This window comes from Natrix helvetica (genome assembly GCF_964273705.1).
Source record: "Natrix helvetica genome assembly, chromosome: 5".
Lineage (NCBI taxonomy): Eukaryota > Metazoa > Chordata > Lepidosauria > Squamata > Natricidae > Natrix > Natrix helvetica.
The window spans coordinates 46,620,365-46,637,683 of NC_138551.1; the positions used below are offsets into that span (position 1 = coordinate 46,620,365).

At 37.5% G+C, this 17,319-nt stretch overlaps 1 protein-coding gene across 1 annotated transcript in view; it reads left to right on the plus strand.

Annotated features, from left to right (window-relative positions):
• The window catches only part of INPP5D (inositol polyphosphate-5-phosphatase D), a 106,959-nt gene extending 101,095 nt beyond the window's left edge, over positions 1-5,864 (plus strand). The window contains exons 21-23 of the mRNA XM_081954054.1: positions 1,854-2,105; positions 2,606-3,170; positions 3,932-5,864. Of these exons, the coding sequence (XP_081810180.1) occupies positions 1,854-2,105; positions 2,606-3,170; positions 3,932-3,934 (820 nt within the window). The 3' untranslated portion in view covers positions 3,935-5,864. The remainder of the gene's footprint in view (positions 1-1,853; positions 2,106-2,605; positions 3,171-3,931) is intronic.
• The last annotated feature ends 11,455 nt before the right edge of the window (positions 5,865-17,319 follow it).

A 17,319-nucleotide genomic window follows, 5' to 3' on the forward strand; every position in this document is an offset into this window, starting at 1 on the left:
TAAAAAGTGAAGGAAGCTGTTGACAATGACTCTTCATTATTTCTCACTTTCATAAGATTTGAAGTAGAAGAGATTTAAATCAAGAAGAGTGTTCCATTTGGAACAATGCTCCTTCTTTAACTAAAAACTGCTGTTCCTCTACCCCCTTGTTTAAGTGAAAATGATGTTTGAGTCTACACTGAGTCATTATCAAAACAGCAACATCTCCAACAAGTATAGGTGGTGCTTGCCTGCCTGTCTACTCACTTTGTCACTGCGTTAAATTGTTCGCTAGCCTGAACTGACGAATTGAAACTAAATAGTTAAACTGAAAGAGTTATTGCGCAGGTCATAAGGTCTTATCTGACAATGATGTACTGCACATGCTTATCTTTTTTTATTACTTCACACATTCCAGAGTCTTCTCTTTCCTTTTTGATCTTTGTCCGTCTTCCAGGAAAACTGGGAGACAGAACTCTTTTTTCAAAATGTAATAATTAGTTAGTTTTTGTTTTATTTCCATTTATTATTTTTGTATTAAAGTTTGTTTTTCATTAGAATATGTTCTCCGGGATTACTTTATTTCTTTTCTTCGCACCTTAAAGAATATGCCTGTTTGGAAACGCCACGGTCTAAGCCTCATCTAGTTCAGGGTGAAATAATTCTTCCCCTGACACACTTGTCCATCTGCCTATCCATCTATCATCACCCGTGTTTTCCCCAAAATAAAACAGGGTCTTATTTTCTTTTGACTTTCGAAATAAGCCTTATTTTCAGGGAGGTTGTATTATTTTTGAGGTGCAGGAGGCGGCGAGCGTGGTCACCTCATGGCTGCTGGATGTTGCAATATTTTCGGGAAGGGCTTATTTTCAGGGAAACAGGGTATTTCATTTAACATTCCATTAAAACCATGATAAAACAATAACGAAAAGATTGCCCAACGATACTCAGCTAAATTCTAAATACCCCTTCAGAAGATAAAGTATTCCATGTCTTCCTGGATACTAAAAATGAAGGAGGCCAAATGCGGGCCAATTTTCTGCATCAAAGCCCTTTTGCAGAGGTAACACACTGAGATTTTTTTTCCTAGTGTCTGCACAGGATGTGCAGACTCAGGTTGGGAAGTCTCTGATGTGCTTTATTGTCTTCAAAGAAAGGCATGTGTAGACCATGTTGTAATAATCCAACTATGTGGTGAAAAAGAAATTAGTTGCTATTTTCAGGTATCAGGACTGCAACTTGTAAACCAGCCAAAGCTAAACGGGCTGCAAGTGCAGGAGCATCACCTAATCATAGGTATCAGGATCACCTAATCATAGGTATGCTCCTCCTTTGAAAAGCCTTGATGTTTATGAGCAAACATCATTTCCATCTTGCTGGATTACAGAATCCAAACTGATCTCTCCCAAAGATTTCATATAGATGTTAAAAATACGAGAGAGACAAATGATCAGTGTGGTTCCCCTGCACTGGAGCAATTCTCCTCATCATCATCAGAGCAATACCACAGTAGGTGAGTGTCAGAGGTTTCCAGGAAGGGGGTACTCTCCAGTTCGGATTCTGATACTCTCTAATTACATTCTGATGGCCATCTACTTTTGTGGCTATTGCTCTTCTGTCCCATGTCTGGGCCTGAGAACTTAATCAAAGGAATCCAATAATCCTCTTCTAGAATTCTTGGGTTGAGACCCACAGAGATGACCTTAGAGAAACTATGCAGTGATTGTCTGTAAAACATGTTTTAAGCCTAACAAATGGAGAAAGAGTTAAAAAGAAGAATAAATTGACTTTGCCTTAACTCCTCCAAAGTCTCCAGAATAATTATACATTCTGACATACTAATTCATTCCTCCTCTCTTAATTTTTTTCTTCAGGAACAAAGTTCCCCCAGAGATCAACACTGCCACCTACTTACGGATGGCTTCTGCCTCTCAAGCATTCACTACAACAACCCAGTTTAAGCAGATCCCTTCACCAGATCAACAACCTACCCTTTGGAATTATGACCCACAGCCAAAAGATAATACTCCACTATTGGGATTAGAATCTCCTACTACACCTTCCACTCTGTCTCCTGGATCTCCAAGACTTTCTGCTCCTTTTGCAACTAATCAAAAAGATCAACTGTAAGTTTTATACCCCTTTGGTCTAAATTTAGACCACTGAGATAGTCTAGATTTCCCATATTTTGCTTTTCCTTTAGCGGACCATTCAATAAATCATATTATTTCTAGACTTCAGGTAACAGGATTATCTAACAGGACAACCATAGTCACTGCTATTTTATGAACTCCAGTATTTCTATTTTTCTGCTTACTCAATATTTTATTTTCATATGCATTTACCATCATTTTGAATCTTTCCTTGGCCAGTGCCAGGCACTGTGCTGCCAAAGATAAAATCATGCTACATCCGTTCAACTGAAGGGGCATAAAACTCAAGGAAAATCAAATTATTTTTGAACATAGAATTGATAAACCCATGTGCCTCTCTTCCCTTTCCAACAATATAGAACAATAATTAATAGAAAAAATAATTAATTGATATAACCTTTTCAAAACATTCCCAAACTTTGTATAATGATTATATAACCTTCCTTTTTCTCTTAATTTACTAACCTCGGCAGGTACAGTGAGGTGAGGAAAAGCATGGTAGAACCACTGCTGCAAGATGAAGCATTTTCAAAACCAGAAATGTTTGATAATCCTCTATATGACTTCACAAAATCCAAGGACAAGCTTCCAATTAAGAAAGAACAGGAGTTGTTTAAGGTGTCCCGGAAAGAACTCCCAATCATTCCTGATCAAAACTTTCCTTTTACCAAGCTACAAGAGACCGATGGCAACAAACCTTGCAAGCAACAATCTTCCCCACCTTTCTTTCTCCCCACACACAGATTTCGTTCTTATACCTGTTCTAATCAATCTGAGGAAAACAGTTCAGTGAAGGAAAAGATTCAAAACAAGCAGAAGCCTTGTTCCAATTTAGATCCTTCTCTGTCAACTTTCAAGAATCCCATTAAATTAACAAAATCTGAAGTAATGCAGAATAAACCACCACTTCCATCTAAAAGCCAGGTGGTGCTTGATATGCAGCACATCAAGAGCCGAGATTATCGAGAAAGCTCAGAACTTCCATCTCAAAGGAAGCACCAAAATGAGGATGGGACTTTTGGCAGAGCAGCTGTGCCGGTAAGTTTAATATAGTACATAGCATGTACATTTTGAAACAGGAAACAGTTCTTCAGAATTTTAGAAATGGGTTATGTCCTTTTTCTGCCCAATCTGGAAATGCTAATGATTGAATATGGAAGCTTTTGCATACCAAGTATGTATGTGGTGATTAACCAAGTCTATTTCAGTGTTGTTATACTGTATAATTATAATTATACATGTTTTTATATAAAATGGAAGGCAGATTAAGGAAGCCATAGATGGTACCATAGCTTTCTCTGGAACCATACAACTATTCCAATAATAATTTGCTCAAATCCAATCAAGGAAAAAGTTGCCACAAATCTTTGAGGAGATAATTTGAAATAGTGGCAGTAGTAGGACAATTTACTAGGGGATATTTTTGTTTCTTTTTGTAAATTAAGCAAATAGCACTCAGTTTTCTACTGGTCAGCATCTGACCCATTTCATTAACTCGTGTAAATTAATATGCTAAACCAGGTGAATACTTCATAATCTTTAAATATCTCTAAGTTTAATGGAGATCCTACTGCCTTTTGCAATGTAGACCACAAGTGTACTTTTTTGCACACTTAAACAGATATACAGACAGTTAAGTAGTGTTTGTTAATTGAGGAGAGTGATATGGCTGAAATAAAAGCATCCTCCTGTGAACTGACAGAGACAAGGAAGTTAAATGTGTGTTGCCTATTCCTGAGCAATGTAACTGTTCCTTGATTATTCTGTCATAAGGATGGATGTTATTCTTGTCTTTCTAGTGAAAGAAACTATCACTGATGAAAAACCCAGATGAATCCTGAAAAGAAATAGCACGAACATTTCTCAGAATATCCTTTGACTTGGTACACAAGCCATGTAGTTGAATGTTTAAACAAGAATAAATCTTTCTGCCTCTCTCTGTTATGGAAGTATACATTATGAAACATACGGTAAAATTAATTAAGACCAAGATTGATTTCAAAAGACTGAGATGAATGAGTGCTATAAAGCTTAAAACTGTCAATTCCTTCAAGGGCAAGAAAGTTGTGAATAATTATGGGATTTGGAAATTATATGAGTTGGATGCATGTGAAGGTATCATTCAGATTCCTGCGGTATTTTGCAGATTAAGATAAAATATATATTTTAGATAATGGCCCAGTTTCCTTAATATTATTACCTGGTGGTTTATTGAGGGGCAATATAAAACCAAAAATATATAATTTCTGACCATGCACAAAATGCTAACTTGGTTCTTTAAGAGAACACAGTGAGTATGAATTTTCAGCAACTATAAAATTTCCTTTGGACCATAAATCTATCAATGATTGCCTTATTTTCCAGATAATTCCTTATTTTTTATTTATAATGTGAATAAAGAACAGTACACTTCAGGAACTGAAACTTTCCAAAAAGATTTAAGTGTGTGTGTGTGTGTGTGTGTGTGTGTGTGTGTGTGTATACGTATTGTAGTTTGCTTTATATAATATACATATTCAATTTATATTGACTTCATATTATATTGACTTTAAATTACTTCATTGTAATATCACTTTGGCAATTACTTGAGTCAAAATATAATAAAAACAATCTCTCTTATCCTGGTTTAAGCAGCTAAACATATTTAGGCTTAATTACAATTAGATTTTGATGGTGAGTCTAATGAATAATCTATTCTTCTTTTAAAATAAGTTTCCATTCTGGTGCAAAATGTGATAGAATCTGGAACAGTTTCTAAATTAACAACTTGGCAATGTTTATTTTAAGGAATTTCAATAACTACACATAGAATTCTTTTTGTCTAGTGCACCACAGTGGCAGTCTATCCAATTTCAGCATGTTGTAATTATTCAGGATCATGTGTCTTAACCTCTTCAAAGGAGGCTAAAATGCCATCATTTTTACGGAATCTTTTAAAATTAAATTGGAAATATATCAGAGGTTTAAAAACTTTGAAGTAGAAATTACTGATATTTCTGACTGATGGAAAAAAGTATTGGAATATCAGGTCATGGAATATCATTGCCTGCAAGTCTTAAAGTTGAAATTAAAATTAATTCATGAAGAAGTTTATTCCAAGTATATTAGCCTCCTCAAGAATGTATCAAAAGAATGGACTGTTTCTCTGTTGGCAATGTAATATATTTGGCTGTGGCAAGGTCTGGTTTCTTTTTGGAGTAATAATATGTATTAGTAGATGGATGAATAAATTGGCTATATCAAATGTGAGGAATAGCCCAGAGATTTATACAGAGGGACAAGAAAACTCATATTATCTGGATATCACAGACTGGATCCAAGAAATGTATCACATTTTTAAAGAATATTTTTATATACCATTTAAGACACAATATGTTTCAATGTTACAGATTTCATAATATTTTGCTAAAGTAGACACATTTCTATGTGTAATTTGATATATTGTTATTAAATGAATATGTCATCCATGTAGGTGAGTTATATTAAATTAGTATGTTAATTTGTTTTTTTTTCTTTTCTTTTAGTATTATAACTTAATAACTAATTTGTTGGATTTGTATACATTAATGTCTTCCTCTTAATTTGTTTTGTATATATATTAAACTGCAACAACATAATTAAAATTATTTCTAAAGTTGTATTGTCTTATTGACCACAATGATTATTGATTTTTATTTTTGTATCCTTCTGAGACTTTAGGTAAAAAACTTTGCAATAAAATTGTGCGGTGAATAGTGTTTTTGATTTTCTGTGCTCATTGCTAATTTTAAAAAAAGCAGCAAAAGAAGCAAGTTATTGTGATTGGCCACTGCAGATTGTTTAAGGTTATTAAATAACATGTTGACATCCTCATCTCAGATTGCTACTGTTCAATAGATTTATATGAACTAAGTTCCATTTGCCTTCTGCTATCTCTCATGTTTCCATGACTTGAAGAAACTTGAAGGAGACATTTTATGCTGCTGAAGCTGAACGGAACTATAAACAAAGTGCCTTGTGAAACTTAATTGGTGGAAGGTAGCAAATGCCAGGCTGTTGTCATAGGGTCTATTTATTTTCTCACATTGCCCCAGAACATAATTAAAGAAGAGTAAATGGGGGAAAGGCTGTGCAGATTTTTTTTTTAAAAAGCCCCATTCACAGAGTAAGTAGCAGTGCTGGTACTCAGGAATTTTTAAGATTCCTTCATGCAAAAAGTTTTACTGAAACAAAGCAATTGGGGTCTAGGCAATGCCTGATTTTACAAACTCTTGATTTTTATGGACTTTGATCCAGTAAATGTTGGAAATAACAAGACAAAAATCTGGATTTCAGGCAATAATGGACTTCATTGCAAACAATAGAATTTTTGTTGTGTGTTGAAACTATCCAATGTTTTACTATATTTTCTGTTTATCAGTCTTTCTCTGCACATAATAGTTGTTGCTTTTAAGTACTATTTCATCCTTTTTCCTTATAATAATGTTTTGGGATTCAATATTTATAAATACTGTACTTAAAGAGCCATGGCTTGAAGGGGAGGGAGTAAAAAGAAAGAAAAAGTGTAGATGACAGAATAATGGAGTATCAATGCTCTTCCCTGGCTTTGATCAGATTTGCCCCAGGTGTTATTCCTGTAGCACTCCAGACACCCTAGACCAGGGGTGTCCAAACTTGGGAACTTTAAGACTTGTGGACTTCAACTTCCAGAATTCCCCAGCCAGCCATGCTGGCTGGAGAATTCTGGGAGTTGAAGTCCACAAGTCTTAAAGTTCCCAAGTTTGGACACCCCTGCCCTAGACCTAGTCCAATAGATCCCTTGGAAACCCATTGGATTTGCTAGTTACTTGAAGGAGTCCAATCAAATGGCCCTCCCTTCAGAGAGTGATACCAGTGACCTGGAAGGCAATCTGAATATGACCTGACAATTATGGGAAAAGGTGGCTGATCTGATTCAACTGGGGCTGCTCTTATCTTCAGACTGAGGTTCTGTATCTGCAAAACCATATCTATAAAGAGAAAGAGCTACTGAGATATTATTGTTTTACAAAAGGACTGATCTGATATAATTGTCAGAGTTTTACAACTCCCTATGTGTGTTACATATTAATAATAACAATGTGTTTTGTTTTACATAATTTCATTTATCTGAATCAAGGATCAGAATATACTGAAATTGTATACCAGGACAGATAATATAAGGACCATTGCAATTCTTGATTTAGAAAGATTATCTCCAACTGAGAGAAAATTCTTTCTGAGAATCAGATATGTTAATTTTTTTCACCTAATTAATTTATCCTAGCCACTTTCCATTGAATTACTGTGAGGACTGAAAAGCAGCTTGTTTCCCACAGAATAGATTTCCCAACTTCTCATGTCTAAAAATAGCCATGTTCTTTTAGTGTGTTAAATTTCCATGGAGATCCAGCTGTCATGAACGCTTAATGGTTTTAGCTACAATTTGTAATGTACAGAATAATGTTTTAAAAGCGTGGTTGCTTCTCTCTACCACTACCCCAGTTCTAACTTATACAGCCTATCTTGCCATTCACATTAGCCTTCCAGAATGAGATTCTAAGATTTAACTAGAACATCGATTTTAAATCATATTAACAGAGTATAATAACAGAGTATATAACAGGGACGCAGTGGCTCGGTGGCTAAGACCCTGAGCTTGTCGATCAGAAAGATCGGCAGTTCAAATCCCTAGCACTGCGTAACGGAATGAGCTCCCGTTACTTGTTCCAGCTTCTGCCAACCTAGCCATTCGAAAGCATGTAAAAATGCAAGTAGAAAAATAGGAACCACCTTTGATGGGAAGGTAACAGTGTTCCGTGTGCCTTTGGCATTTAGTCATGCCAGCCACATAACCACAGAGACGTCTTTGGACAGCGCTGGCTCTTGGGTTTTGAAACGGAGATGAGCACCGCCCCCTAGAGTTGGGAACGACTAGCACATATGTGTGAGGGGAACCATTACCTTTACCTTTAACCATCTTTGTTGAAAAGCAATATGATTTTACAATCATGGTTTTACTATGAATTCTAAACAATTGGAATACAAGGGTGAGCTGTAAAACTGAGTATACCTCTTTCCTAAAATAAGGGTTTCATCCAGACTTACCTACTAAGGTTTCTTGCAGACAGCTCTGTGGTGCAGATTTGGAAACACAGAAGGGATTTTGAATGTAGATGAAAATGCTAGCTTCCAATACAGCACTGCATTCAGGGATAAACACCCACCATACCTAATTGTGGAAAAGTAGAAATTATACAGTAAGAATTCTGATTATGTATACTACACAGCCCACTCCAACGTGTTCATAATAATGTTTGATGCAAAGGTAGCTTTTATTGCAGGAATGAATTCTGTGGGTCTCCACATGAATCTGAAATTCAGTGATTAATAGCTAATAGTTGGGTAATGCAAAGCATTCTGAAGAAATACTTCTCAGGATGCATTAATGCAAATGAAGTATTTCTCTTTGGGATCTTAAATCAGTTGTGTATTTTGTATGTCTTGCATTAGTAATTGAAAACTATGCCAACTCCTTTGGAGGCCAGGCAACCTATAAATTGCACTTGCCAGCTTATTCCTTTCTTGGGAATGCATATGAAAAAACAATTGGGGACAGCCTTCAAACCAGCCACACACAAATTTTCAGAGATGTTCATAGATTGTAGTCAGAAACTCAAGATGGCAGCCACAATAGTGCAAACAAACAACATACAATACGAAACTTCTCTCACTCTGCCTTACGCACTGGTGGGTTCCTACTGATTCAGCCGAACCGGTAGCAGTATGATGCCCTGGGTCATTGGAACCAGCAGCAATCCAGGCCTGCCATGCCCCCAAACCGGTTCCCCGGTCACCGCTGTCACCATCTTGTTTTTCACTTCTGTACATGCGCAGAACATTTTCTATTGCACAGCGAGCATCCAGCATGCGCACGAGTGCAAAGCACAGACACAAATGAACCAGCAGTAGTGCTGGTCAGAACCCAACCCCTGGCACTGTCATTACGTTTTTGACCACATCTTGCGGCCATCTCTGCAAGTATTACAATTGTTTAGTTGTTTTGCAGAAAGACATTTGTTTTATACTAATAAACTTTGCAAAGCACTTCTGAATGCTTGGTATAGCAAATAGTGAGGGATATTAGGACTTGCGTTTGACAACATCTGACGTGCTGCAATTGCAACTTTCCTTTTGGTTCTTTGCTTCTAGTGATGAAGGATTTAGAAATACCATTATGAGTGAGATTTTGCCTGTTTATAAATTCTATAGACCAGTGATAGCGAACCTATGACATGCGTGCCACAGGTGGTACGCAGAGCCATTTGTCAGGCCACGCGAGGTGCTGCCCTGTCAGCTGGCCAGTGCACATGCGCGCGCTGGCCAGCTGAGTTCACCCCTTTTTAAAGCCATTTATTGCCCTCCCCAGGCTCCAGAGGCTTTATAGGAGCCTGGGCAAGGCGAAAAGAGCCCCCCCCCCGGAGGCCCCCCAGAGACTTCATGAGCTTCCCTAAAGCCTCCGGAGTGCAAAAACCTAGCCCTAAGGGCAAACCGGAAGTTCGTTTTAACTGCTCCGGAGGCTTCAGGGAAGCCTCCTGAAGGTCCCTGAAGCCTCCGGAGGGCTTCCGGGGGGGCGGGGGAGGCTGTTTTCACCCTCCCCAGGCTCCTATAAAGCCTCTGGAGCACGGGGAGGGTGAAAAAAGCATGCAAAAAATGGGGGGTCGGTCCTGTAGTGTGTGCATGCGCACTGGGGGGCCGCGCATTGCATTATGGGTGCGGCATGCCTGCACACAACCCCCCTGCGCTCCCCCCACTTATGGCACGCAAGCCAAAAAAGGTTTGCCATCGCTGCTATAGACCATGGTGTATCACCTTGCTCCCTTAGCAATCCTAGGCAGCATCTAAGAAACATTAAAAACAATGCAAAAACAAATTAAATAGGACTGGTATCAAACATGAATGTTAAAACAGTAACATTAAGAGGTTTGGGAAAATAAATTTTAATATCCTCCTCAAGTTTAATGCAGAAGAAATTTACTGCAACTTCAGTGGTAATTTATTCTATGCAATGGATCCTGCCACAGAGAAAGCCAAACTGATTGTTGATGTTAAACTTATCCATGGCAGGAAGATATATTAAAAATTTGTTGAAGATTTAAGACAGTGGTTCTCAACCTTCCTAATGCCGCGACCTTTAATACAGCTCATGTTGTGATGACCCCCAACCATAAGATTATTATATGTTTTCCATATTTTTTCTAAAATATGTGTTTTCAATGGTCTTAGGCGACCCCTGTGAAAGGGTCGTTTGACCCCCAAAGGGGTCCCGACCCACAGGTTGAGAACCACTGATTTAAGAGCACTAGATAGATTTTACAGAGTAAATTATCCTGTAAGTAGTAAGGATTTCTGCCATATACTGGCATATTCGACAATATACAACACAGGATAGAAGACAACAGATGAATCTGTGCTATAAATTGCTGTGAACAGATGTACTTCGATATATAGCAAAAGAAATTCTTACTAATTTATCTTTTTTGCACATTTTATTTACAGTTCATATTGCAACAGCTGTGAAATTCACACATCCAAAGTTATCTGTAGGTTTATGATAAAGTCTCATACAATTATGCTTAATTTTAATTTTCCTTGTTCTTTATTTTTTTAAATAATTTTTTTATTTTTAATTTTCAAAACAAACACAACACATAAAATCTTCCTTCTTTACATACTGTAAAAATTGTATCAGTTGGTTACAAAAGGCTTTCGTGCATATCTTCCACAGTCATCAAGCATAATTCATATTAACTAATTTTAACTCAGATATTTATACATGTTACCATCACCATACCTCCATTTTCATTTGACTATAATTGTTTAAACTTCCTTCATCATAAAATATACCAAGATTAAATACATAACCACATACTGGCATTTCATTTACTATTTCTAAAATCCTCCAATAACACTGAATCCTTATGTCCTATTCTAGCTAAACATCCATAATATTTAGTAACAAAGTTTTCTAATCCTCCTTTCCAAATCACCATTTACAATTTACATCGAGTTTCCTTATGTTGTACCCATACCTGTATATACGTTGTTATCATTATCCCTCCTTTATTTGACTATATCCTGTATCATAACATTTTCCCCCTAACAATCGAGACTTAACTGAATCTAACTTAGTTCTTTTATATTAACCTTTATATATAATCCAAAAGGATTTCTAATCTTCCTTTCATGGGTACCATTCAATATTCATATCCAATTATTACTTATCATAACACTACATATTGTATACATTATTATCATTATCAAATATTTATTTAACTATATCTATTGTCACTAAATTTCACTAAGTTTAACTAGTTTTAAATTATACTCTTCCGTCTATTAACCTGCATCTTTCCAGTAGCAAAAAGTCTCATGTCTTCTGCCATTTGTGGTGTCAGTCCTCTAATCCAGTGTTTCCCAACCTTGGCGACTTTAAGTCCTGTGGACTTCAACTCCTAGAATTCTGGGAGTTGAAGTACACGGGACTTAAAGTCGCCAAGGTTGGGAAACACTGCTCTAATCATCTCCTTAATCAACTTTGTATGGACTCCTCTTAGCAACTCCTTGCTTATAAAATCTCTCATGTAATTTTGATGCCTTTCTTCTGTTTCTTTAATCAGCTTATCTTTGATTGTCGGTAGTGTTATCAATGATATTGCTAATAAAATTTCTCTCTTTAAATCCATTAATTATTTTGTTTTTTCTTCTTCTGTGTCTTGCCATCTGGGGTAGAGTTCCTCTCCATTTAATTCTTCTTTCCGTATTCCACTCTTTCCATTTCCAGAAACAAACCAATCACCATAAATATCAGCAAATTTAATTTCTTTATGATCATTTTACTCTTCAGTTTTTAGGATTCTAACCTCCACTTTTTCCACTTGATAAACATCTCCAACTTCATCATATTTTAAGGTTAGATGCTCTAAGTCTTTCAACTTCTTCTCTGTCCTCTCAAATGTGTTTGATAATTTCTGAATTTCTAAGAATATCTTTTGCAGACTTCAAGTTTCTTTCTGCTGTTGAAATTGTGCCATTATCTCCAGCTAACAAACACTGCTGCTCTAGCTTGGAAAGTTTTCATCAGCATTGGCTGGATTTTTTGTCGCTGGCTTGAAGAACTTCTCATGCATTGATCAGGGACTTTGCAATATGCTTGAGATCAGCAAGATGTATTCTTCCTGTTCACCGTCTCTGCAGGATGGTTTAGTCCGATTGGACCACCCAGTGGCAGAAGTATCAGTAGCGGTCTTGGAGCATCGAGACCGCATGTCCGTATTGTCGCGACGTTGGCTCCTCCTCCCTTGTTCTTTATTTTTTGTTGTGGCTAACAACAACCCAAATCAGTCTCATCCTCAATATTTTAATTAAGGGCACAGACTTGGTAGCTTTAATTAAACTGTTTATTGTAATCTGATTGGATAACAGAAACTGATGTAGCATTTGTGTACTGTGGTTTTTTAAAAAGAAAACAAACATTTTAGCTTCTATATAAGCAAATAGAGGGGAAGAGCAAGCACCAAAAATAAACAATATTTTATAAGAATTTGAATTGTAGAGCTGGAAATTCTAGGACTCCAATTTGCAATCAGGACCTTGATCCATAGAGAAAGCCAGACAAATTTGATTGTATAAAAAGCTGTTGCTGTTATGGAACTGCTTGTTTTTTAGATGCATCAGCAGTGCCAGAAATAGCCTTGTCTCTTGTTAATGAGTGGAGGGATGCTGATAGGATTAGGCACAAGTCCTTAAAAGACTAACACCTGCAGTTAAATAAGTCTGCAGTTTTGCACAGGTATTGTACATTGTTACCTGTTCCTTATTAGGTTTGCCTTTGACCACTAAATCTCAGCCTTGGCAATTTTAAGATGTGTGGACTTCAGTTCTCAGAATTCTCCAGGCAGTAGATGGAGTTGAGAAACCTGCTTTAAAGAATGGCAGGGGGGCGCATCTCCACTGTCTGTAGTGAATTTCATTCTGTTAAAAATGACCAATACGTCTTCCTTTTCAGCAAACAAAGAAGATGATGGGACTTTGTTCTATGAAAGGAATAGTTTCCTTGGGTATGATGGGCATATGCAACTAGGGAAGCAAAATCTGGTCTCTGACAATTCAGTTTTTATTTCAGCCATAACACTCTCCCCATCTTTTAACATACAGTATATCTAAGAATTCAGTTAGATTGACTAATTTGTAATTTGTTGATTACTTTTTTTAAAAAAAATCCTATTCATGCCCTCAAAGCAACAACCATCTATCTCTGCCCTAGTATAAGCTTAATGGTAAGGCACCCACAAAAAGAAGTTATTTTCTTCATATCCAGCAATTCTTTTCTATGAAAATCTGCCAAAAGCTGTTGGTGGTAACAGTAGCAGAATTGCTCCCGGCTACTTTTAACATGGCCCAAGATATATTTAAACTTTCTTTTTCCAGCAGATATTACTATAGAGAATATTTAAAAGTACACACCACAGAATTAAAATTTTGCTATTCCAATTCAGACACATAGCATTATTAAATTGTATAGGTTTAGAGTAGTTTTTTGTCAACCTCAGCAACATTAAAGTGTATGGTCCTATACTTATTCCATGAATTCCTTCACCAGAATAGTGGTAGAACCCTTTTATTTTGACAGGTCTTGACTTTTAAGTTTTTCTAAGTAGAACTGCAAGTGTGAGTTTCTTGAACCAATCTCTTTTAAGACCTAACAATTGTTTTGAACTAGGTAGCTATGTATATTATTGTTTGTATGGTTTTTTAAATTTATACCTGTACACCGCCCCGAGTCCCTTCGGGGAGAGGGGGCAGTCTAGAAATCTAATAAATTATTAAATTAATTAAATTATTAGCCTTACTAATTTGATAAATTAAATTGAAAACAGTTGATAGCTGTGATTTTATTTGAACAGTCCAGAAAAAATATACCCAAACTCTCCCAAACCATAGCTGTAACCACGAGGATCCTTCAAAAGTTATTTCCCAATCTTGATTATTAATGTGGCAGAAGAGAAGGTTCAGCATAATTATATAAAAGTAAAATGTCCCTTGAGTGGAGCTTGATTCCTAGAAATCCATTTCATTTTTTTAAATAAGTATATGGAAGTGTTTGGCCGCTGTTTTTTAATTTTCCAGTTTAGCCTATCAGTGGTATTTACTGATATTTCCTGGTGGTTTCCAATTCAGGTACTTGTTAGGTACAATGTTTATTTTTCAAGATTTTAGCTAGCTGCTGCCCCAGTGAATTACGATTAATTTAAATATAATCAAAACAACCCTTTCTTTCCCTAACCACTTTTAAAAGTGCAGCCTTTGGCCAGAAGGTTGCATGCCTCCTCAGGAAGGAGAAAGAAATCATTTGTTTCAGCAGTATGCTATATATTGGAACTAGGTGGCTCTGATCAAACTTAATAGTGATTTAGGTTCTCCTCATACTATATGACTTACATTTATAGATTGGGCTTACTTCCTCATAATCCGTTATCCATCAGAGACAATATGTACAGTCTTAGTTGTAGAATTACAGGAAAGAGGGTTGAGGGCTTGGGTTTTTTTGTACATTTCAGACTAAAAATAGTTAAAAGCTAGTGATAGTCGAAACTTCTGTAAAGCAATATATACCATGCATAATGGTATACATATATTAGCTGTTTATTGCACTAAACACTCATTATACTGTCACTTACTCTGGCTCTACTGTGCAAGACAGTTACAAAGCTTTTGTTGTGCTTTCAGGAGAGCTATTTTTAACTCTGAGTCATGTTTCTTGGCTCTTTCCTTGCCTATTAAAAATTAGAAGCACCATTAATTCCTACAAAAGCTACCACACCGATTGTTCTACTTCAAGGAGATATTTTGCTTCAGCTGACGCCATTGCTGGCCATAGGGGGCGAACAACTGTCCCCTGTGGAGCGGGCGCGCAATTTGGGCATCCTCCTTGATGCCCGGCTGTCAATGGAGGACCATGTGGCAGCCGTGGCAAGGGGGGCGTTCCACCAGGTTCGCCTGGTGCGCCAATTGCGCCCCCTACTGGACCGGAGTGCCCTGTGCACGGTCACTCATGCGCTGGTGACGTCTCGCCTGGACTACTGCAATGCCCTCTACATGGGGCTTCCCTTGGGACGCATCCGGAGACTGCAGCTAGTTCAGAACGCAGCTGCGCGGGTTATCATGGGGAGTACACGTTACTCCCACGTAACACCTCTCCTGCGCGAGCTGCACTGGCTACCTGTGGCCTTTCGGGTGCGTTTCAAGGTACTGATCACCATCTTTAAAGCGCTCCATGGCATAGGACCTAGTTATCTGCAGGATCGCATCCTTCCACACACGTCCCTGCGACCTATCCGCTCACACAGAGAGGGACTCCTCCTGGTGCCGTCCGCTAGGCAATGCCAGCGGGCGACACCTAGGAGTAGGTCCTTCTCTGTGATGGACCCAACCCTCTGGAATGACCTCCCCCCCGACATTCGAACTACCACCGACCTCCGTTCCTTCCGTCAGAAATTAAAGACTCACCTATTTCAATCAGCTGGCCTGGCACTCTCTTAGTTTACCTCCCGGGATATATCTTAATTGGGTTTGGGTTTTAATTGGGGTGTTTTTAGGGTTTTTTATAGTCTATTTATTTCTTGCACAGCCTTATCTCCTCCATCCAAATGTATTTAATTGTTTTATATTACTATTGTATTTTTATCTGCATTTGACTGTACACCGCCCCGAGTCCCTTTCTGGGAGAGGGGGCGGTTTAGAAATCCAAGAAATAAATAAATAAATAAAAAGTTTTCAATAGTAGAGCCCAAAATTACTAAAATCAATACAATAGATCCTTTTATGATACTCTATAGACTAAGGCTCAGTACACCTGACTTTTCATCACCATATATGACGGATTGAGGGCTTCCAGTTTGAAAGTCTCTAGAGTACTTATAACATTCAGACTAGCTATAAAGTTGTCTTTTCCTCTCACAATGAAGCTTATTGTTTTATAAATTTTAAGTACACAAAGCTAACTTATAACGTTTACCACTTTATTATTCTCCTTTGTAAATGGCTCTTTAACATTTTAACTTTTTCCAATTCTGGTGAAAGATTGAGCCTTGGATCACTCCATCGTGGACTGCTGTAGTGCCTGGGTTTTTTCTGTTGTTTGACACATCCCTGAAAATGGGAGATGTTAACTACCAACACAGGGGAGGAACCTCCAACCCAGAATGGCTAGATATGGAGATCCTGACTTAATGCTATAAAGCTATTAAGATCTAGATGGAGAGAAATAAGTTTAGATTAAATCTTGCTAAGGCAAAGTGCTGAGGATTTGGAAGCTATCTTAAAGGCAGCCCACTTTTAACACGCTTATGTAGATAGAGCTTATCTGCATCTTGAGGTTCCTCATGGACTCGTGTTTCATACAGAACATAGAAATAACTTTAGAAAAGATATGTGGAGACCATTAGCACAATTGAGCTTTGTCCATTGCTCAAACATCAGTACAGTAGAAAACAACACACAAGTAACTTAAATTACTTCATCTTGACTCTTTTAATGTAAGACAACAGGAAAGGAAACACTGTCAGACACTCACAATTATAGCCTGTATCAATAAAGCTGAGCTTTAGTATTTTTTGTAGAATGTGGTTGCTGGCCTGAGCTACCTAGCAGGGCTGATACTTGCATGAAAACAGATGGAAGCCATTATAGGTGGGCCAACATCCTTTTATAGCTCAGGTTTCATGCCTACTCATGCCTTTGTCACCCCACAACTGAAATACTGCAACATTCGCTACTTTGAGCCACCAGTTTGTTTCCAGGTATAAGTCAAGATGTTATTACTTGGGATATTCTACTGTACATGCTGTGGGATATGTTTGTGATTGCTTTTCCAATCCAATTAGATATGGGAGAAAAGATTTGCTGAGGAGAAAAGGTTTGCTGAGGAACTCATCACAATAATACCATCCTCAGGGACTCCAGATTCAAGCCTTCTTTGTGATGGCCCCACTTTGGAACAGTTTATTCCTGAATCACCCCCTGCAAAGTCATGTCTCTTCAAAAAAGCATTTGGAGATTAATAAGATTATGCTACCCCCAAATGGTGGCACATCAAATTGATTAGTTATAATTGCATTGAATAGTTTTT